This window comes from Carcharhinus amblyrhynchos, chromosome 2 (genome assembly GCF_965287045.1).
Source record: "Carcharhinus amblyrhynchos chromosome 2, sCarAmb.v2.hapA, whole genome shotgun sequence".
Taxonomy (NCBI): domain Eukaryota; kingdom Metazoa; phylum Chordata; class Chondrichthyes; order Carcharhiniformes; family Carcharhinidae; genus Carcharhinus; species Carcharhinus amblyrhynchos.
The window spans coordinates 43374602-43399314 of record NC_137325.1 but is presented as its reverse complement, the minus strand read 5'-3'; the positions used below and the strand labels follow the sequence as shown (position 1 = coordinate 43399314).

At 40.9% G+C, this 24713-nt stretch overlaps 1 protein-coding gene across 4 annotated transcripts in view; it reads left to right on the top strand.

The window, feature by feature from the left end:
* LOC145354025 (triple functional domain protein) overlaps positions 1-24713 on the top strand; it is a 641321-nt gene that overhangs the window by 545163 nt on the left and 71445 nt on the right. For all 4 annotated transcript variants that reach the window (XM_080205115.1, XM_080205124.1, XM_080205134.1 and 1 more), the window contains one exon: positions 16579-16874. In XM_080205115.1, the coding sequence (XP_080061241.1) occupies positions 16579-16874 (296 nt within the window). The remainder of the gene's footprint in view (positions 1-16578; positions 16875-24713) is intronic.

The window sequence follows — 24713 nt, the reverse complement described above, 5'->3', positions numbered from 1 at the left end:
GAGCCAGGAATATTTTGGCAACTTTATCCAGGCCTTTAATTTAGTCATTTCATTTTATGAAGATTTGCTCTGTTTTAGCCTGAGATTCTGTTTTTTTACAACGCTGTTGGTTGTTTATCAAAGTTTTGATGAATCTTCAAGTTGTGTTTTTTTCCTAAAGAACCTAACCAAGCATTCTGATTGATTTTCATAGCAGGATTGTGATACAAAAGTTATTTTATTTAAATCAAGTGAATTTGTGCTAGAAGGATGAAAAAGGCCAATCCATATAAAACATTTTTATTTAATGTAGACTTCCCAAGTGTGTTTGGTTCATGTATAGAAAACCAGAAACGAGCATCAGTTGGTATTCAATACTATCTCGTACTGATTTGGACCACATCCATGAAATTAAACAGTAGAATGTTCTGCGAACAGCAGGAAGTTGTTGAAGAGGGAAGAGAGGGAATGTTTGTAACCACTGATGTATTTTTGTATACTATTTTATTGCTTTTCTCTGTTGCTGCACATTTTGTGTAAATATGTTGAGCCTGACTAATGATTACTGCTGCACAAGGGTAGGTTAGCTTTTTATAAAGTGTTAAGCTGTCCACATGCAGAGAATTTATTAATGGCATAAAGAGTTGTATTTATAAAGTGGATTATTGTATCTCAGAGGTATTTTGCTTCATATAATGTACTGTTTTGAAGTGCAGTGGCTTGTTATGAAGAAATTAACTGATTTGTAGAAACAAAATAATGCAAGCAGTAATTGGTACTTGATCTAGTTTTGGTGGTGACTAAGGAAAGAATATAATCTGGGAAGCGAGATGAACTGATTATATTATTGAATATTGGCAAGCAGATGAAAGTAGACTCTAGGGTTGAGATTTTGTGGCACTTCCCACAATCAGGATCTTCCGTTCCCCTCCAAAGTTGACCCCGCTATGGGGAGCAGAGGGGGCTGGAAAATTCCGACCAAGGACTACAGAAAATGCTGGGAAATACAGAGCAGTCAGGCAGCATCTGTGAAAGAGAAAAATCGAGCTGGTGTTTCAAGTTGATGATCTTTCTTCAAAACACAATTGTAAAGCAAAGTAACAAATGCCATATAATTTCTTCAGAGCTACAGGCAGGCAGCTTGGCAAATTCTTGAACTCACCTATAGGATATATTAACATTCTAGGGTTTATTGAAATCTGCAGAATAAATCAAACAGTTCAGTAATGATAGGAGGTTTCAGGTCTTGTTTGACTCATGTACTAGACAATCAAAATTCTCTTGAGTTTCTGTCATTTGTGAGTTCTGAATTGTTCATGTGCTTGAAAAAAGACTTGCTGTACCAGTGAGAGTTCCTTTATTTCCTCCCTTTTTTATTCATACCAGTCCAAAATAATCTGCAATGGTGAATTTAAAGATAACTAACTTAGCAGTCAGTTCCAAAATATCTTTAAAAGTTGAGATGTGATTCACTCATGGAACAAGTCAAATTGTGCACTACTGACATTGTATTACTAACGTTTGTTTACTTTAGAATCATCATTACTGACTTGCCCATATTTCTAAGATACAAGCCTTTTTTTGATGTTTTTCAAGACTCTTCAAATGAGCGTGTCTCTTTCAAGGAGTTTTTTTCTATATGGCATTCTCCTCGATTAGTGTCGTTGAAAGAAAATCTGTCTGACATGAGAAAGCAGCGTGACCTTTACTCACCTATACCATGCTTGAACAGTATTAAATTCCATGTGATGATAATGGCAGTTAAATAAAACGCTCAATTATTCTGCAGCAGGCAAAACACTGGCATGGGACATCTGGCTTTTTTGCATGCTTTGAGCAATTTTTAAGAATATGTTGGTTGAGTATTTCTCCATTTGACCAAATTTAATTAATTAGTTATTTGGGTAAAAAGTTTTCTGTAGTGCTTGGATTCAATCATAACTTTGCCATATTTACTGGTGTTACTTGGCTGTGCATAATGTGAGGAAGTAGTGGCTCTGATAGTCACAATTTTAACTAATGTATTGTCAGAATTCACTCAAGGTTCATGATTGTAGCCTCAGGCATGCTCACTTTACAGCAGACCACAGGAAGTCAGTAATTCCCTGAGATTGAGCTGCTTCTAAAAAAAATTAAAGGAAGAGAAACTCTGAAGACAGCATTTACAATCCATTAAATGGTTCTATTTTGTGAGTTTCTTTTACGTTTGTGGTCTGCATAGTGTCTTGCACAAACTGGCATGAGCACTAATATGATGGGAATGAATCAACAGGACATGGTCTCTCACAAGGCTCCAACGTGTGGTTTTGAATCTTTCCAGCAACTTTTCCTGAGAGCATTTCAGGGCATAGTCATTTTCAACTAATCAAAAATTGACTACTTTATGAAGAATCAGTTTTCTTTTATGTTTTCCAAATCCAGTTATTCAACAATGTAAAAAATAATATATATACTTTACTGATGACGCGAGAGAGGAAGGACAGAATTATAAATGTTGTACACAGAATTGAAGTTTGTTCAGGATGTAATTATTTACACATAAATATTATATGTCATTAACCGTGGCTTGTGTCGTTGAGGGCAAGTACTTCTTTTGGATTTATATTGATTTTTATGTAAAGTGAATTACTGTACCTTAAAAGTCAATCTAATAAAAATATCACCAAAGATGGATGTGAGAGGCTTGTGGGAAAACAGAATTTTGAGGGATGCTCCTAGCCAAAATAGAATACACATCTCAACCAGGGATCAAAATTTATGTTTCAACTGCTTTCACACCAAAGGTTTCTCTGAAAGTCATTTATTGAAAAGAAAATTGTGTCCATGCAATGGTCAGTTAAGTGATTACTGGAACATACTGTTTGATGTGTCAATAAAAAAAAGGCACTTGATGCCTTTATGGAGGAGGTAATAAAGTTTTATTTGAATGTTCTGGAAATACAAAGAATTTATATATTCTTCTGCAGCATTTTGAAAAACAAGAGTTAACTGATAAAATCTGAGATTCTATAATTCAACTCTAGAAAAGCTTCCTATGTGTATGGTTTTTATAGTGAGACCAATAACCAGAGTTCAGCGGACAAAGCTATGAAGTTTAAACGTTTTAGAAACTGCCTCCCTATTCTCCAAGAACATAAATGATCCAAGGTGATCAGAGTTGAACCTGTTTGAATTATTCTCTAATTGGTATGTGAATGGACTGATGAATCATTTCATTTTGTGTTTTCTGAGAAGAGAAAATAGTTTCCATCACTAAGGAAACCAGGTACAACCTGCTTCAGCTGATCAGGCTTAAATAGAGTATTATCCAGAGAATTGTACTTCAAACTGAAATGCTAAAAGTTAGTAACTTAGCTTTTTCCTTCTTAGATCTTTTCTCCTTCCTATCTCAATTTATTTATTAATTAATTGTCATTCTGGACAATTGACCAAGATCTGAAAATTCTCTGATTCACTCTGCTAATTTCATCATTTGCCCCAATAAGTTGTCCCAGTCCCAGATGACCATAGGCTGTTCTCCCCTTTGGGGAGAAGAGCTGACAGGTGGTGATTTAACTTGTGGATCAGCACACCTTAGGCGAGGGGCAAGGTTGAGAAAGTTGATCACCTTTCAATTGCTTGGGAATTGGACAAGAATAATGAATCTCAAATCTTAACCTATGGTGATTTCACACGAAGACAATTGCCCATGCAGAAAAATACAAACCACGTCTTACACTGCTGAGCTTTGTCCAGTGACTTGGCTATCTGGAGACGTACACATTTCTTTTTACTTCATTCAACATTTGTTGCCCATCCCTAATTGCCACTGATTAAATGGCTTGCTAGGCCATTTCAAAGGATATTTAGAGTTAACCACATTGCTGTGGATCTGGAGTCACGTGGAGTTGGCCAGATCATATAAGGATGGCAGGTTTTCTTCCCCAAGGACATTAGGTAACCAGGTGAGTTTTTACAACAATGAATTTCATTGCTATGATCACTTTTAATTCCGGATTTTTATTGAATTCACATTTCAGTATCTGCCGTGGTGGGATTTAAACCCAAGTTCCCAGTGCATTACCCTGGGCCTCTGTGTTATTATTCCAGTGACAATACCACTACACTACGACCTCCCATTTTTTAAACACACTTCATATAGGTGATGACAACGCTTCAAGATGGCTGGAATTGTATGCTGAATCCTCATCGCTAAATAAATATATTAATTGACACTCTTCAAGAATGGTGAAGGTTATGGGTAAGGTTAGCTGTATGTGCTTCCTATATTATGAAGCACTGTGATGACTTTGGCAAATGATCAGTGTTCATGACATTAAAACTCAATGTTAGTTATGGACTTTGTATGAACTGTGACTTCATCAAATTATGTCTGAGGAATTGAATAACCAGATGTGAAAGGGAGGTGATGGGGGAGCAGTGCACATGCATATGGAGCTTCTTACTCCCTTCCCCTTTCATTTAAACAGTACCATCTGTATGTTATTACTGAATACGCTGACCTTTTGCTACAATCACAGTTGGGAGTTAGACAGTATGTTACAATAAAATAGCATAGTCCTGTTGCTGTTTTCTTGTAATGGGTGAAAGATGAGGCACTAAATTACATAAAAGGAAATAAGCTTCATGGTCCATATGGAACAGGACCAGTGATTTGTAAAGGAATGCTATTAACTGTGTAGATGAATTAATGTCCAATGTTGGAAGTGTGAGTGAACATGTCAAGCAAACAATGAGAAACAAGCACATAAATTAAGTATAACTTTTAAATATTTACATTTCAAGCTAGCAAGTATTTGGACATAGGGATTTTCAGATTAGTTTTAAAATGAAAAGACTTTATTTTCCTATTTAAGTATGTTGGAGCAGACACCAATATCACACATTTTCAAGAAGGCCTGCCATCATCCTGTGCCACTTGGAAAGGTTCACTATTGGCCTTCTCTCAGAAGAGACATTCCGCATGCTGAGAGCTGCCACCCAATCAGAGATTGGCAGCTCCTCTGAACTCAGTTGTGCTACCAGGAGGTGGTGGCTGCGACAGGCACTATACCCACCAGATGCCTTAGATTAAGGAGGAAGGCAGGCACAGGTGAAAAATGGCAGAAAGGGGTTTTGAGGAGATTTGAGGAAGGGGATTGACAGTAATGGCAAAGGGCGGCTCTGAGCCCCCACCTACCCCTCCTTTTTTCAATGCCAAGCCCCTCAGTCAGGCACTACATTCTTTTGAACAATGTCCTCTGGGAACTCACAAGCATAATGTGGAGATGCCGGCGTTGGAATGGGGTAAACATAGAACATAGAACGTTACAGCGCAGAACAGGCCCTTCGGCCCACGATGTTGCGCCGACCAGTTAAAAAAAAACAATGACCCACTAAACTAAACCAATCCCTTTTCGTCCATAAACCTATCCACGGATCTCTTAAACGCCCCCAAACTAGGCGCATGGAAATGAGCTACTCGCCACAAAGTTTTCATCCTCTGACCTGTTCTTGTAGCCACACAATTTATATGGTTGGTCAGCAGTAACCCCCAGGATGTTGATAGTTTAAAGTTTTAAAGTTTATTTATTGGTGTCACAAGTATGTTTATGTTAACACACTTCCTGTGATTGTTAGGGTACACTAGGGGAGAATTTAGCATGGTCAAACCACTTAACCAGCATGTCTTTCAGACTGTGGGTGGAAACTGGATTATCCGGAGGAAACCCTGCAGAGACGGGGAGAACATGCAAAATCCACATAGACAATGACCCAAGCCGGGAATTGAACCCAGGTTCCTGACACTTTGAGGCAGCAGTGCTAACTACTGTGCCACCAGATGAATTCAGTGATGGTAATGCCTTTGAATGTCATCGGGAAATTGTTGGATTCTCTCTTGTTGGCGCTGGTCATTGACTGACACTGCCTTGTGCAGATGTTACTTTCCATTTAGCAGCCCAAACCTGAAAGTTGCCTAGGTCTTGCTTCGTTTGGACACAGCCTGCTTTAATGTCTGAGTCATGAATGGTGCTAAACATTGTGCAATCATCAGCAAACATCCCCACTACTAATGTTATGATGGGAATAAATCCATTGATGAAGTAGCTGATGATAGTTGGATCTAGAATACTAGCCTGAGTATCTCCTGCAGCAACATCCTGTGGCTGAGATATTTGATCTCCAACAACCACGACCATTTTCCTTTGGGCTAAGTATGACTCCAACCAGTGGAGTGTTTTTTCCCAATTTCAGTTGGCATCAGATTTTCTCAGGCACTCGGAAGAGCATTAACTCTCACCTTGCCTCTTAAGTTCAGTTCTTTTGACAATATATGGAGCAAATCTGTAATGAGGTCAGGAGCTGAGTGATCCTAGCAGAAACCAAATTGAGCACCAGTGAGCAGGTTATTGCTGAGTAAGTGGTGCTTGATAGCATTGTCATTGATACTTTTGTTGCTGATCAAAATGAAGTGTGGGTAATCGGCCGGGTTGGATTTGTCCTGCTTTTTTGTGGTCAGAAGTACTTGGTAAATTCCCATTGCCACCTAGACTCCAGTGTTGTAGCTGTACTGGAACAGCTTGGTTAGGGGCACGGCTTGTTTTAGAGCACAAGTCTTTGGTACTACTGCTGATTGTTGTCAGGGTTTGTAGCCTTTGTTGTATCTGGTACCTTCAGCCGTTTCTTGTTGTCATGTAGTGTGCATGAACTTGGCTGAAGACCAACATTTATGATGCTTGGGGGCTCAGGAAGAACATAGAACATTACAGAGGCCAGGATGGATCTGGCAGTGGGATCAGACCCTTAATTAGGCATTAATTGCCCTTTCATCACTGATTTAATCAAGGTGGACACAAGATCCCTCTCCACCTCCATCCCACCAGATAAAATGCTCCCCCCACCCCACCACCCAACTTGCCACGGTGGAGGACATTAGATTAATTCTTGATTTTAAAACACAGTGATATCAGCATTAATGATATTCACTTTCGCAGAAGTGTAACCTTCAGTGGTTCTCTTTAAACATTTGTTTGTCTTTCACTGGCTAATTCTTATTTTACAGAGGTGGCATAAATGCAGACTAACAAAAAACAGAAAATTGTATGAGCTCAGCTTCTCTTTGTAAATTAAATATGAGGAATAATCACGTACTTGGAATTTCCTATTGCACAATGACCAAACCCCTTTGTTCGGGACAAGAAGTAAAAAGGCATGCATCAAAAAGCAAATACATACAAAACTGAATACTTGTGCAGGTCAGTGAATGTCTCAAAAAAAAAAGGAATGGTTAATGTTTTAACCATTTTTCATATTTAGAAATAGATTAACTTTGTACATTTTCAGTGTTTACTTACTAGATTTTTTTTCAGCTTTTTATTCCCTGACCACAAAGACAAATTTCCTTTCCAGCTTTGTTATTCAGCATACTGTATTAAGAATCTCAACTAGTGGATAGATTTTACTCATGTTCTTCAGAACAGTTTAAGATAACCCGGTCAGCTCTGATGAAAATTGCAAGTAAAATCATACAATCTGTAATTAAGCGTTCTTTCAATCTGAAATGATCCTTCTACAAAGGTTAAAAAATTGATTGGTACATGATCTTGTTGAGTCCTTCAGACCAGAAAGATCCCACATTTCATCACTAGTCTCTGCTGAATTAAGTGATCTCAATTAGCAGTGTGCATTAAGAGAACCTGAGTGCTGGTTATTAGATTAAAGGCTATTATATTAACTCTAGGCAAGGCCTCAAACTATACCCTGGGTGGTGTATTTCACTGCTCTCCATAAGAAAGACTCAGTCGTACCATGTTTAACCTGCCAATCTAGCCGTGCATTGGGTCTTGAGTGAACCAGTGTGAACAAGTAGCCTCTAGAGCCTTGTGCTCATGAACATACCTGTGGCAAATATCTGTTCCTTATAGCATTGATAGCAGTCAACACCATCCATCATGTTTTGTGGCACTACCATCACGTTAAGTGGGGCAGATTAAGAATACATCTAGCAGTCCAAAGTTGGACAGCATGCAATGTAGGCCATATCATTACAGTCCATAATTTTATATATTTGTAGAATCCCTACAATGCAGAAAAAGGCCATTCAACCCATCGGGTCTGCAATGACTTTCCAACAAAGCATCTTACTCAGGCCTATCTTCCTGCACTATCCCTGTAACTCTGCGTGTTTCCTAGCACCATGGCTAATCCACTTAACCTATACATCTTGGAACACTAAGGGGTAATTTAGCATAGTCAGTGCACCTGAGCAGTACATCTTTGGACTGATTTAATTTGATTTGATTTATTATTGTCACATATTAACATACAGTGAAAGTATTGTTTCTTGCGAGTTACACAGACAAAGCATACGCTTAATTGCAGATTGTATGATTTTACTAGCAATTTTCATCAGAGCTGACCGGGTTATCTTAAACTGTTCTGAAGAACATGAGTAAAATCTATCCACTAGTTGAGATTCTTAATACAGTATGCTGAATAACAAAGCTGGAAAGGAAATTTTATTCCCTGACCACAAAGACAAAAGCTGAAAAAAAATCTAGAAGGAAACGAGAGAGTGCAGAATTGTAGTATTACAGTCATAACTAGGCTATAGAAAAAGATTAACTTAATGCAAGGTAAGTCCATCAAAAGTTTGACAGCAGCAGGGAAGAAGCTGTTCTTGAGTCAGTTGGTACATGACCTCAGACTTTTCCCGATGGTAGAAGGTGGAAGAGAGAATGTCTGGGGTACATGGGATCTGTAATTACACTGGCTGCTTTGCCGAGAAGTGTAGACAGAGTCCGTGGATGAGGAGGCTGTTTGTGTGATGGATTGGCTACATTCATGACCTTCTGTAGTTCCTGGTGATCTTGGACAGAGCAGGAACCATACCAAGCCTTGATACAATCAGGAAGAATGCTTTCTATGGTGTACCTGTAAATGCTGATGAGAGTTGTAACTGACATGCCAAATTTCCTTAGTCTTCTGAGAAAGTAGAGATGTTGTGAACCTTCTTAACTATAGTGTCGGCATGGGAGGACCGGGACAAGTTGTTGGTGATCTGGACACCTAAAAACTTGAAGCTCTGGACCCTTTCTACTTTGTCCCCAATGATGTATACAAGGGCATGTTCTTCTTTTCGCTTCCTGAAGTCGATGACGATCGCCTTTGTTTTGTTTACATTGAGGGAGAGACTATTGTTACCGCACCAGTTTACCAGATTCTCTACGTCATTCCTGTATTCTGTCTCATCATTGTTTGAGATCTAACCCACTACGGTGATGTCGTCAGCAAACTTGAAAATCAAGTTTGGCCAGAGTCATAGGTATATAAGGAATATAGTAGGGGCTGAGAACACAGCCTTGTGGGGCACCGATGTTGAGGATGCTCGTGGAAGAGGTGTTGTTGCCTATCCTTACTGATTGTGGTCTGTGAGTTAGAAAGTTCAGGTTCCAGTCGCATTGGGAGGTGCCAAGGCCCAAGCCATGGAGTTTGGAAATGAATTTCGTGGGAATAATGGTGTTGAAGGCTAAGCTATATTCAATTAATAGGTATCCTTGTTATCTAGGTGTTCCAGTGTTGAGTGCAGGGCCAGGGAAACGGCGTCTGCTATGGACCTGTTGCACCAGAGACAAACTGTAGTGGTTCAGGTAGTACGAAGGCTGGAATTGATTCGTGCCATGATTAGCCTTTCAAAGCACTTCATAATGATGGATGTCAGAACCATCGGCCAATCGTAATTAAGGCATGCTGGATGATGGTTGTCTTCTTGAAGCAGATAGGGATCTCAGATTGTTGTAAAGAGAGATTTAAGGTGTCTGTGAATCCCCCACCAGCTGATCTGTGCAGGATCCGAGTGCTCGTCCGGATACCCCAAACCAGAGCACCTAGAGGAAACCCACACCAACACACAGAACATGCAAACTCCACACAGTCACCCAAGGATGAAAGCAAAGCCAACCCAAGCCTCCAGTGCTGTAAGACAACAGTGCTAACCATTGTGCTACTGTGTAGCCCATTATCTTAACATATGACTCACTCCTCCATCAACAGTTATGTCAGGACATCAACCATGGCTCGGTGTAGAGCGTAGAATAGCATACCAGGAAGACACTGGTCATAACTTAGACAGTAGTACTTTCATATGACTTCAGTTATGACCTTAATATACTTTAGATAGTAGCATCTTATTTTGACAATTAGCAAAATACGCCATAGGGCTACTAGCAACAGAAGACTATGGGCGGAGCTGGGCAGTTCCACAGTCAGTAGACCATAGCTAAGCTCCAAATCTGTCCTATTTGCAGTCAAGAATGATATCAGACAAACAGGCAACAAATGAGAGGAAAATGCCTCCATTTTGAACCATGATACAGCCAAACATGAATGCTAGAGAAAGTGTTTGACATAGTTTCAAGCGTCTTCAAGCAAACATGTGGTCCCCATAACGTTGTCAGAAGATCATTATTGTAAGTGCTAATAGCCAGCCAATTCAATTCACTTTACATAATACTGAGAAGCAGCATGTAATGACTGTGTAAATGTTGAATAGATTTCAATATAAGTAGGTGTAAAAGTTATATATTTTGGTAGAAGCAATAATGAGGCTGCACAGTTCTTACAAAATCAGATTCTGAATGGGGTGTCGACACAGTTGGATTTAGAGGGACTGGAGCCAGCTGGGTTGCTCTTACAAATCTCCTTCTGCAGTGTAACTGTTCAATGAGGTACGTAGTTGCAAATGTTTAAAAGTAGGAACATAACAAAGGCACAAAGCAAATTTTAAAAAATCACTGGGGTTCATTTCTGGAGGAATAGAATTCAAAACCTGAGGAGTTATGTTAATCTTATATAGAAACTTGGAGACTGGAAAAAATGAAAAAAAAATTAAATTTTAACTTTATTCATTAGTGTCACAAGTAGGCTTACATTTAACACTGCAATTACGTTCTGTGAAAATCCCCTAGTCAACTCACTCGCCTGAAGGAGAATTTAGCATGGCCAATGCACCTAACCAGTACATCTTTTGGACTGTGGGAGGAAACCATAGCACCCTGAGGAAACTCGCACAGAAACAGGAGAATATGCAAACTCCGCACAGACAGTGAACCAAGCCAGGAATTGAACCTGAGTCCCTGGCTCTGTGAGGCAGCAGTGCTAACCTCTGTGCCACGATGCACGAGATTATCAAGGATGATACCAGAAATGAGAGGGTATAACTACTGTATCAAGAAAAAACCAACAGGCTATTTTCTCCATATCCAATACAGGTAACCTAATAGGATTCTTCAAAACTGTGTATGGATTTGGCAGTGTAAAGCTAAAGAAAGTGCTTCCACTTGTGAAAGGGTCCAAATTAGGCTTTTAAATATAAAATTAGCGCTAATAAATCCAACAATGAATTCAGAAGAAATGTTACTCAGGAGGTAGTGGGAATTGAAAACATGCTGTCAATGTGGTAAACAGCATTGGAGCATTTTCAGGGCCTGAAGACTGAATGTAAGAAAATGTTATGTTCAGTCTTCTGGCCCTGAAAATACTCCAATGCTGTTTACCACTGAAATAAGCATTTAAATGATGTAATCATTCATTAAACATTCACTCATGAAAGGGGATGCAAGCAATCATCTGCTTTCCCATCTTTGAATGTTCCAGAGTAAATTATCTGTTTGGGATCAGTGGTTCAGAAAGCTGGTAATTTATCATAAGATTTCTTATGTTATTTAGTGTTTTGATCCTGTGGCTGTCGAAGTAATCTCAGATTGGTGTGGTATGGACAGAAATAACTGTCCCAAATAAAATCTTTACGCAGACTGAAGAGAATAATGACCTGAAATTTGTGGTGGTAACAACAATGAGTCTGTCAGCCATCACTGCATTGATTAACGATCTCATGATAAAGGATTCTCTCGGCAAGAGTGGTCATAATGTGAAACTTAATTTCAGTTTGTAGCAAGTGACGTGAGTCCTGATAGGCAGAACCAATAGGGTTTTGTGAAACGGAAATTGTGTTTCACACGTTTATTAGTGTTCTTTGAGGATTTAACAAGCAGGCTAAATAAAGGGAAACCTGTAGAAGTAGTGTTTCTCAATTTCCAAAAGCATTTGTTAAGGTGTCACATAAAAGATTACCAAACCGTAAAAAAATCATAGCTTTGTGTGTGATACATTATCATGGATAGAGGACTAACAGGAAACAGAGACAGGATAAATGAGTCATTTCAGGTAGCAGACAATTTGTGCCGTACCATGGAGATAAGTGCTGGGGCCTCAACTACTTACGATCTATATTAATGACTTGGATAAAGAAACTAATTGGGTTGTAGACAAATTTGCTCATGATTATGAAGAGCTGGGCCGCGACAGATCAGCCATGGTCTTGTTGAGTGGCAGGGTGGGCTCGGGGGGCTGGATGGCCTACTCCTGCTCCTATTTCTTATGTTCTTATAGTAACTTCATTGCAGTGTTAATGTAAGCCTAATTAATTAATAAATAAATAAAAGTGAAATTTTTATCTCTTTCGTTACAAATATGTATAAAAGGACAAAAGAACCTCGTTGAATGTGTTTAAGTCACGGGTGGATAGATTTCTGATAGACAAGGGAATTAAGGGTTATGGGGAGCAGGTGGGAAAGTGGAACTGATCCACTCCAGATCAGCCATGGTCTTAATGAGGCGGAGCAGGCTCGAAGGGCTAGATGGCCTACTCCTGCTCCTATTTCTTATGTTCTTATGTTCTTAAAAGAAAATTGTGAGGATATAAACTCTGCAAAGTGATACTGATAGATTAAGTGAGTAGTCAGATAGAGAATGAAATGGAAGAATGGGAGGTTGTCCACTTAAACAGGAAGAACAGAAAAATGGAATGTTATTTAAATGGAGAGAGACTACAGGATGCTGCAGTTCAGACAAATCTGGGTGTCTTTGTACATGAATTATAAAAAGTCAGCATTCAGATGCAAGTAATTTCAAAAGGAAACAAAATGTGCGCCTTTATTGTAAGGGGTTGGAGTATAAAAGTATGAAGGCCTTGCTACAACTGTAACAGCATTGGTGAGACATATGAATGCTATATGCAGATGAAACCTCATATTGTTGAGTAAATGCTGTTTGTTAGCACTTTGATAGTACCTTTCATCGAATTGCTGATGTTTGAGAGTAGACTGATAGCTGGATTGATTTTTGAACTGCTTTTGTGGACAAGAGATAGCTGGGTGTTTTCCACTCTGTCAAGTTGATGCAATGTTATATATTAGGTCACCTCTATCATCGTTTAGAAAATAGTCCAAATAAGCCTTTTTACTGATCAATAATAGAGAACTCTGGAGCACAAACCTCGGGCACTACAGCTGGGGTGTTGGGCCCATCGAATTTGCTGTATACAATTCAAAATTATGAAGGGTTGTCATTATATAAGTAGAAACTGTTTTCTGTTCCAGAAGGGTCAATAACTTGAGGATTTAAGAATACTGATGCAAGAATCAGTGGAAATGTGGAGGCATTTTTAAATGCAATATTTTATGGTGATCTGGAATGGATTTCCTGAAAAAGGTGATGGAAGCAAAGTCAGCAGTAACTTTCAAAAAAGAATTGGAGAAATGATTTACATGATAAAGTTTGCAAAGATAGGGGAATGTGCAGGAGAGCAGGATTAATTTCTTTCAAAACGCCAGCACACAACAATGGGTCAAGTGACTCCTTCCTGATTCCAACTTTCAAGTACAACATGATGTTTGAAGAGATTACAAACATTTGCTGCCATTACTATGACTATATCTAGGACATTGAGTAAGAATTTAGATAAAGGTGTTGCAATATAAGGCCTTTAATGAACCAATAAAAAGTGTTCAATTTACCAGAAGTTATATGTAAAAATTTAGATCCATTGAAAGAAAATGCATACAAAGTGGCAAAGATTAGTGAGAATCTAGAGGATTGGGAAATCTTTAAAGATCAGCAGAAAGCCACGAAAAAAGCTACAAAGGAAGGTAAGGTGGATTATGAGAGTAAACTAATTCAGAATATAAAAATAGATAGCAAAAATTCCTACAAATATATAAAATGAAAAAGTGGCGAAAGTAAACATTGATCCTTTAGAGGACGAGAACGGGGATGTAATAACTGGAAATAAGAAAATGGCTGAGGCATCGAACAGGTATTTTGCGTCGGTCTTCACAGTGGAACACACAAATAACGTGCCAAAAATTGATGACAGGAAGGCCAAGGCAGGTGAGAACCTCAAAACAATCATTATCATGAAAGAGGTAGTGTTGGGCAAGCTAATGGGGCTAAAGGGAGACAAGTCTTCTGGTCTTGATGGAATGCATCCCAGGGTACTAAAAGAGATGGCAGGAGAAACAGCAAATGCACTAGTGGTAATTTATCAAAATTCGCAGGACTCTGGGGTGGTTCCCACAGATCAGAAAACAGCAAATGTGACGCCACTGTTTTAGAAAGGAGGTAGACAAAAGGCAGGTAACTATAGCCCAGTTAGCTTAACTTCTGTAGTAGGGAAAATGCTTGACTCTATCATCAGGAACGAAATAGCGAGACATCTGGATATAAATTCTCCCATTGGTAAGACACAACATAGGTTCATGAAGGGCAGATCTTGTTTGACTAATTTGGTGGAATTCTTTGAGAACATTACAAGTGCAGTGGACAATGGGAAACCTGTGGATGTGGTGTATCTTGATTTCCAGAAGGCATTTGACGAGGTGCCATACCAAAGATTACTACATCAGATAAAGATGCACAGTGTTATGGGTAATGTATTAGCATGGATAAAGGATTGGTTAACTAACAGAAAGCAAAGAGTGGAAGTAAATGGTGTTTTGCTGGTTAGCGATCAGTGACTAGTGGTGTGCCTCAGGGATCAGTGTTGGAATCACAATTGTTTAAGATTTACGTAGATGATTTGGAGTTGGGGATCAAGTGTAGTGTGTCAAAATTCATAGATGACACTAAGATGGGTGGAACAGCAAAGTGTGCAGAGGACGCTGAAAGTCTGCAAAAGAATATAGATAATCTGAGTGGGCAAGGGTCTGGCAGATGGAGTACAATGCTGGTAAATGTGAGGTCATCCATTTTGGTAGGAATAACAGCAAAATGGACTGTTATTTAAATGGTAAAAAATTGCAACATGCTGCTGTGCAGAAGGACCTGGGTGTCCTTGTGCAGGAATCTCAAGGAGTTGGTTTGTAGGTGCAGCAGGTAATTAAGAAGACAACTGGAATTTTGTCCTTCATTGCTGGAGGGTTGGAGTTTAAAAACAGCGAGGTTATGTTGCAGCTGTATAAGGTGCTGGTGAGGCCACATTTGGAGTACTGTGTACAATTTTGGTCTCCTTGCTTGAGAAAGGATATACTGGCACGGGAGGGAGTGCAGAGGAGATTCACTAGGTCGATTCCGGAGTTGAGAGCATTGGCTTATGAGGAGAGACTGAGTAGATTGGGGCTGTACTCATTGGCATTTAGAAGAATGAGGGGAGATCTTGTACAAACATAAGAGTATGAAGTGGATAGGATAGAAGGGAAATTGTTTCCACTGGTGGGTGAAACAAGAAGTAGGGGCATAGCCTCAAAATAAGAGGGAGCAGATTTAGGACTGAGTTGAGGAGGAACTTCTTCACACACAGTGCTGTGAATCTGTGGAATTCCCTGCCCAGTGAAGCAGTTGAGACTACCTCATTGAATGTTTTTAAGGCAAGGATAGATAAATTTTTGAACAGTAAAGGAATTAAGGATTATGGTGAGCAGGTGGATAAGTGAAGCTGAGTCCACAAAAAGATCAGCCGTGATCTCATTGAATGGCGGAGCAGGATCAAGGGGCCAGATGGCCTACTCCTGCTCCCTACTCCTTATGCCTATATTTTCACCTTTTATTTCCATTCAAGAAATAGCAAAGATGCAAAAAGATTGACCTATCCACTTATAGAATCCATGCATTCCCATTTAAACATCCAACATAGGTGGCAAGTGGTTAGCACTGCAACCTCACAGCACCAGAGATCCGGGTTCGACCCGAGTGACTATGTGGAGTTTGTATGTTCTCCCTGTATCTGCATGGGTTTCCTCCAGGTGTTCCGGTTACCTCCTAGTGCAAAGACATGCAGGTTAGGTTGATTGGCCATGTTAAATTGTCCTTTAGTGTCCAGGGATGTGTAGGTTAAGGGGATTAGCAGGGTAAATGCATGGCGTTATGGGAACAAGGTGGGTGCTGGGCCTGGGTAAGATGCTGTGTCAGAGAGTCAGTGTAGAATTGGGGAACCGAATGGCCCTCTGCTGCACTCTATAGGTCCTATGATTCTGACATGGCAAGTTTCCAATTGTATCTAATCTGCTGATTGCAGACTCGATGCTTCCTATAGGAAGGGGAAATTGTAAAGTGAGCCAGTCAAATGGCAGTGTGGAAGATGACAAAGTAACACAAGCTATTACTGCTGGTGCACTGCAGAAAGGAGTGAGGCAGAAGGAACCTAAAGTAGGACTGTGCAAAATTCCAATAGTTTGCATTTGTCAATGTTTAGTGCTCAACTAGTTTTGTACTTCAATGGTGAACTATTTTATTTGAAAGAGTAAATACCTTGCCACTAAGGTGTTATATGCTTTTCTTCTGCAGACTCACTTTCAGTATCCAGCAATGATGCAAGTCCCCCCGCCTCAGTAACCTCACTTCAGCCCCACTCTGTGAGTACAACGCAAAGCTCACCAGGCCCAAAGCGTCCAGGTAACACTCTAAGGAAGTGGCTCACCAGCCCTGTAAGACGCCTCAGCAGTGGAAAAGCAGATGGCCATGTGAAGAAACTGGCTCACAAGCATAAAAAGAGCAGAGATGTCCGGAAGAGTGCTGATACCGGGGCTCAAAAAGATTCTGATGAGAGTGCTGCTACACCCCAGGAAGAAACTGTGGATGAGGTCAGTAGCAGAAAACTGAAAAATCTGGTTGAAACTTGACACAATTTAAACAAGAATTTAGGAATTAAAAGGGGACAGTCATTGCTGAGATTGCATTATAGGCCCCCAAACAGTCAGTGGGTAATGGAGGAGCAGATATGTAGACAATTAACTGACGTATGTGAAAATTACAATAGGGTAATTATATTAGAGGATTTCAACTTCCCCAACATTAATTGGGTTAGTCATACTGTAAAGGGTTTGGAAGGGGCGGATTTCTTGAAATGTATTCAGGAGAGCTTTTTATGTCAATATGTAGAAGGTCCAACAAGGGACAGGTGCAGTGCTGGATTTAATTCTGGGAAATAAAGGCAGACAAGTATTTGAGGTGGCAGTAGGGAGCATCTTGGTGATAGCAACCACAATACCGGTATGCTTGAAGTTTTTTATGGAAAAGGAAAAAGATAATCTGCAGAAATCAGTTTTGGATTGGGGGGAGGCAAATTTTATTAAAATAAGGTAGGATCAGGCCAAGGTAAACTGGAAACAGCTTCTTGTGGGAAAATCTATAGCAGAGCAGTGAGGGATGTTCAGAAGGAAATTGGGGAGTGTACAGATCCGACATGTTCACTTCAGGGTGAAATATAGGAGCAACAAGCTCAGAGAACCCTGGATGTGTAGGAATATACAAGACTGGACAAGAAAAAAAAAGAGTTTTTTAGCAAGTACAAAGGGGGCAGATCAGCGGAAACCTTAGTGGAGTATAGAAAGTGCAGGAAGGAACACAAGAAAGTAAGTAGGAAAACAGAGGAAGTGTGGAAAAACATTGGTGGGTAAGATTAGGCAGAATCCCAAGACATTCTGTAAGTGTGTTAAGGGAAAGAGGAAAACCAGGAAAAGAGTAGGGCCCATTAGGTATCAACAGGGCAATCTGTGCATGGAACCAGAGGACAACCCTCCCCTCTTCATCTGCTTTCATTTGGGAGAAAGAGGATGTAGGTACAGAATTCAGGGAGAAAGACTGAGGTTCTTAAACAGTTTGATATAGGGAGTCAGGAGATATTGAAGGTTTTGGCTTAAAAGTGGACAAATGGTTCAGATGAGTTATATCTCAGGCTGCTGTGAGATGCAAGGGAGGAAATTACAGGTTAAAGATTTAATTCCTCTCTGGCCAAAGGGAGGGTGATATGGAGATGCTGGCGTTGGACTGGGGTAAACATAGTAAGAAGTCTCACAACACCAGGTTAAAGTCCAACAGGTTTATTTGGTAGCAAAATCCACTAGCTTTCGAAGCGCTGCCCCTTCATCAGGTGAGTGGAGAGTGCTGATCACAAACAGAGCATGTAAAGGCACACACTCAGTTTACAGAATACTGATTAGAATGCGAGTCTTTATAACTAATCAAGTCTTAAAGGTGCAGACAATGTGAGTGGAGAAGCATTAAGCATAGATTAAAGAGATGTGTATTGTCTCCAGACAGGACAGTAAGTGAGATTTTGCAAGCCCAGGCAAGTCGTGGGGATTACAAATAGTGTGACATAAACTCAAGATCCCGGTTGAGGCCGTCATGTGCGGAACTTGGCTATCAGTTTCTGTTCAGTGACTCTGTGCTGTCGTGTGCCGTGAAGGCCACCTTGGAGAACACTTAGCCGAAGATCAGAGGCCGAATGCCCGTGAGCGCTGAAGTGTTTGCCAACAGGAAGAGAACAGTCTTGCCTGGTGATTGTCAAGCGGTGTTCATTCATCCATTACTGTAGCGTCTGCATGGTCTCCCCAATGTACCATGCCTGAGGGCATCCTTTCCTGCAGCGTATCAGGTAGACAATGTTGGCCAAGTTGCAAGAATATGTGCTGTGTAGCTGGTGGATGCTGTTCTCACGTGAGATGATGGCATTCACGTCAGTGATCCAGCATGTCTTGCAGAGCTTGCTGTGGCAGGGTTGTGTGGTGTTGTGGCCACTGTTCTGAAGGCTGGGTAGTTTGCTACAGACAATAGTTGAGGTTGTGCGGTTGTTTGAAGGCAAGAAGTGGGGGTGTGGGGATGGCCTTGGCGAGATGTTCGTCTTCAGCAATGACATGTTGAAGACTCCAGAGAAGATGTCCCTTCGTCGTCCAGTACTTCCCCGGAGCGGAGAAGCTTTAACATCTTCTCCAGAGCTTCGTTGTCCAGTACTTTCCCAGAGCAGAGAAGCTACGCCATGTCATTGTTGAAGACGAACATCTCACCAAGGCCCTCCTCTCACCCCCACTTATTGCCTTCAAACAACCGCATAGCCTCAAACAGATCATTGTCCGCAGCAAACTACCCAGCCTTTAGGAGAACAGTGGCCACGACACCACACAACCCTGCCACAGCAACCCCTGCAAGACATGCTGGATCATTGACGTGGATGCCATCATCTCCCGTGAGAACACCATCCACCAGGTACACAGCACATTCTCTTGCAACTCGGCCAACGTTTTCTACCTGATACGCTGCAGAAAAGATGTCCTTAGGCATGGTTCATTGGGGAGACTATGCAGATGCTAAGACAACGGATGAATGAACACCACTCAACGATCACCAGACAAGACTGTTCTCTTCCTGTTGGCGAACACTTCAGCGCTCACGGGCATTCGGCCTCTGATCTTTGGCGAAGCGTTCTCCAAGACAGCCTTCAGGACATGCAGCGCAGAGTCGCTGAATAGAGGCTGATACCCAAGTTCCCCACACGAGGACGGCCTCAACCGGGATCGTAGGTTCATGTCACACTATTTGTAACCCCCTTGACTTGACTGGGCTTGCAAAATCTCACTTACTGTCCTGTCTGGAGACAATACACATCTCTTTAACCTGTGCTTAACCCTCTCTCCACTCACATTGTCTGCACCTTTTAAGACTCGCATTCTAATCAGTATTCTGTAAATTGAGTGTGTGTCTCTACATGCCCTGTTTGTGATCCGAACTCCCCATTCACCTGATGAAGAGGCAGAGCCCCGAAAGCTAATGGCATTTGCTACCAAATAAACCTGTTGGACTTTAACCTGGTGTTGTGAGACTTCTTACAAAAAGAGGGTGCCAGAGCTAATGTAATTTCACCGTTCAAGAAGTGTTGTAGGAGATAAACCAGGGAGTTAGAGATCAGTGAGTCTCACATCAGTGGTGGGAAAACTGTTGGTGAAAATTCTGAAGGAGAGAATTAATCTCCACTTGAAGAGGCAATCCTTGATCAGGGGTAGTAAGTATGGCTTTGTTAGTGTGAGATCATGCCTAACAAATTTGATTGAACTTTTTGAGGAGTGATCAGGTGTGTAGTTGAGGGTAGTGCAGTTTGATGTAGTTTATGGATTTCAGCAAAGTGTTTGACAAAGTTCCATGAGGAAGACTGATAAAGAAGGTAAAAGCATATGGGGTCCAGAGTAACTTAGCAAGTTGAATTGAAAACTGGCTCAGTGGTAGGAGACAAAGGGTAGTGTTAGATGGCTGTTTAAGTGACTGGAGGAAGGTGTCTAGTAGCGTAGCACAGGGATCAGTGCTAGGTCCCTTGTTTGTGATGTATGTAAACCAGCATTATGGGGGGATGATAAATAAATTTATGGATGACACAAAGATTGGCAGATGGTTAATGGTGGGGAAGAAGACCTTAAGTTGCAGGAAGATAATTATGGATGGGTTGGTCAGATGGGCTGGTCAGTGGCAAAAGGAATTTAACGACGAAAAGTGTGAGGTGAAGCTTTTTGGTAAGAGGAACAAGATGAGCGAGTACTCATTGAATGGCAGGACACTAGGAAGCTCAGAGGGATGTTAGGGTACTTGTCCACTGATTCCTGAAGGACATATTAATAAAATAGTTAAGAAGGCTTACAGGACACTGGCCTTAATCAGTATGGCATCAATTATAAGAGCAGAGAGATAATGTTGGAGTAGTACAAAACTTTGGTTAGGCCTCAGCTGGAATACTGTGTTCAGCCTGGTCACCTCGCTTTATCGGAAAGATGTGATTGCACTGGAGAGGGTGCAGAGGAAACTCACCAGGATATTGCCTGGAATGGAGTATTTGAGCTATGAAGAGAGACTGAATAAGCTCAGGTTGTTTTCTTTAGAGCAGAGGAAGCTGAGGAGCGACCTGATTGAGGTGTAAAAGATTGTGAGGGATATGGACAGGGTGAATAGGAAGCAGCTGTTCTACTTAGTTGTTAGGCCAATAACAAGGGGGCATAAGTTTAAGGTGTGGGGCAGAAGATTAAGAGGGGATTTCAGGAAATATTGTTTCACCAAGGGGGTAGTAGGAGCCTGGGATGCACTGCCTGGAAGGGTAGTAGAGGCAGGAAACCTCACAACTTTTAAAAGGAAAGTGGATGAACACTTGAAATGTCATAATGTTCAAGGCTGTGAGCCAAGTGCTGTAAAGTGGGATCACTGTAGATTTAGTATAGTTTTGTCAGACTCAATGAGCTGAAAGGCCTCTTCTGTACTGTAGGGTTCTAGATGAAAAGTAGATGCGGGTTAGATACCGGGAAGCCCAAAAAAAGCATTGGACTCAAGAATGTCAATGGATAAAGAAGCACAAACACTAGAACCATCAAGGATTGTAGTGAGTCAACTGCTGAGAAACACATATTTGAAGATTTGATAGAAACATTTAATAATAAAAACAGAAAATGCTGCAAATAACAGATCTGGCAGCATCGGTGATGGTAAAAATGGAGAGTTAATGTGTTAAGTTGGGACCTTTCACCAGAATGGCCATCAAAATTTTTACTGTCCAGTTGAAAGGCCTTGATGGGTTCACAATGTATTTATTCCATCATTCTACAAGAAGAAGATCACAGACACTGATAGAAGTTGAAGAATATAGAGTGGAAATGCAGCACAATAATTAATTGCATTGAGGATGAGACTACTGAAGTTACAGAGCTTGAGTTAATAGCAAAACAATTGAATAATGAACCACAAACTGAAGCTTTGGGAGAAAATAATTGTTCATAAACATAGGTTTGAGGGTATGCTTATGGCTACCTATTTGGAAGTGTATGTTGACAAATATGTCCAATGACCTAAATACTGAAGAGCTGAGCTCCAGAAATGTATAAAGTAGGCATTGCTGAAAATCTTACTGTTAATCAGAATTTTCAAATAATGGTTAATCTGTAAGTTAACAAATTCCATAATCTTGTAATGTTCTGATGCAGGGCAATAGAGCATTGTAAGTTAAAGCAGATCCAGTTATCTTACAGGTAGAGTGAACCTGGAAGATTTCCAGGAAGAAGAAAATTTAGGCTAGAAATAAAACAAAGGCACTGGGCTGGCATTAGCTGCCAAAATCTGAACAGAATGGGAAAGATACCATTGTAACCATAGTCCAAAGTGCAGAAGATCAAACAAACTTGATGATATTATGATTCCCATGGAGACCAATGATATGAAGCAACCTAAGCCATGGGCTGATATATCTGAAGTCTGATGTCACAGCCAGTAATTCCAATTTACAACTCTTTCTGAGAAGCCTGAAAACTGGGGTTTCTGTTTTAGTTCGGGGCTGTCTCAAAAATAACAGGCTTTGAAGCCACATTAAGTGTAAACAACAATTTCAAAACTAAATATTTCTACACAGTCATTAAACTGAAAGAATATTTATCACCAAATTTCGAATTAGAGAAACAGAGATCATTAACATGATCTGTATTCACGACAGAAGGCCAAAAAGTATTAATTTTAATATACAGCAAAAGTATAGATGTAATGCTATTCAATTGATAAGATCTAGGTTGGTAACATGAACAATATTTTGGGAGGAAGACGGTGTCATTGTGGTAATATGACTGGACTAGTAATCCAACAGCCCGGGTTATTGCTGTGAGGGCATGGGTTCAAATTCCACTACTGCTGGTAGGATTTAAATCCAAATGATCGATTTGGAATTAAGAACTCATCTAATGGTAACTATGGAACCATTATTGATTGCCGTAAAAACCCATCTGGTTGAATAATGTCCTTTAAGGAAGGAAATCTTCTATCCTTACCTTATCTGGCCTACATGTGACTCCAGGCCCACAACAATGCGATTGACTCTTAAGTGCTCTCTGAAATGGTCTAGAAAGCCACTCTTGTGGGACTTGTGGCAAAATTAGGAGAGCTGTTCCACAGTGAAGGAACAGCCTGACATAATCATACTTGCAGAACTCACATACCTTAAAATGTCCCAGACACGTCACCATTCCTGGGTACGTCCTATTCAAGAACAAAGAACAGTACAGCACAGGAACAGGCCCTTTGGCCCTCCAAGCCTGCGCCGCTCATGCGCCCAATTAGATCATTCGTTTGTATCCCTCTATTCCCAGTCTGTTCATGTGGCTATCTAGATAAGTCTTAAACGATCCCAGCGTGTCCACCTCAACCACCATGCTTGGCAGCGCATACAAGGCCCCCACCCACTGTCTGTGTAAAATACATCCCCCTGACATCTGTGTTGAACCTTGCCCCCTTAACCTCCGACCTGGGAAAAAGCTTCCCACTGTTCACCCAATCTATACCCTATTTTATACACCTCTATTAGGTCACCCCTCATCCTCCGTCTTTCCAGGGAGAACAACCTCAGTTTACCCAATCTTTCCTCATAACTAATATTCCATTGGTGGCAGGCCCATTGTTGTGGCACAGTGGTGCACAGGAGTTGACCTGGCAGTGCTCAATATCAGCTTTGGATCCTATGAACCTTCATGGTGTCACATCAAAAATTGGCAAGGAAATCTGCTGGTTACAACCTACCACCCTCCCTCAACTGATGAGTCACTACTTCTCCATGTTGAACACCACTTGGAGGAAGCAGTGAGGGTAACTAGGGTACAGAATGTAATCTGGGTGAGCGACTTCTTCACTAAGAATGGCTTGATAGCGTCATTAATGGCCAAGTCCTAAAGAACCACAAGAGGGAACAAAATTGCTTAACCTTGTCCTCACCAATCTATCTGTCACAGATGCGTATTTTCACGACAGCATTTTGGAGATCATACTGAGGATGCCTTCCATCATGTGTGCTAAATGGGATAGGTTTTGAACAGATCTAGCAACTCAAAGTTGGCCATCCAAGTGGCTCTGTTGATCATCAACAGCAGCAGAATCATATGCAACCACAACCTGTAACCTCATGGCATATTCCCCACTCCTACCATTACCATCAAGCGGGGGCACAGACTTTCCAATGAAAAGGGCAAGAGAGAAAAGCAGAAGCAACATCTGGCATACTTAAAATGAGATGCCAACCTGGTGAAGCTACAACATAGGACCTGCCAAACAATGGAAGCAGCAGTAGGCAGCTAAAAAATTCCATTACCAACGATCTAAACGCTGCAGTCCTGTCACATGCTGTTGTGACTGATGGTGGACAATTAAACAACTAACTGAAAGAGGAGGTTCTGCAAAGATGCCAATTCTCGATGATGGGGGAGCCTAGCACATTAGTGCTGAAGCATTTGTGACCATCTTCAGCCAGATGTGCTGAGTGAATGATCCATCCCGACCTCCTCCGGAGATCCCCAGCAACAAAGATACCAGTCTCCACCCAATCAGTTCCCTCCACATGATGTTAAGGAACGTTGGAGGCACCTGTTACAGCAAAGGCTGTGAGTCCTGACAATATTCTATCAATACTACTGGAGATTCATGCTCTAGAATTGGCCATGCTCCTAGCCAAGCAGTTCCAATAACACTAGCACATACTTGACAGTGTGGAAAATTGCCCAGGTGTGTCCTTGCCACAAAAAGCAGATCAAATCCAACTCACCCAATTATTGTCTCATCAGTGTGCCCTTGATCATCCGCAAAGTGACAGCAGGGGTTGCTGACTGAGCTATCAAACGACACATAATCAGCAACAACTT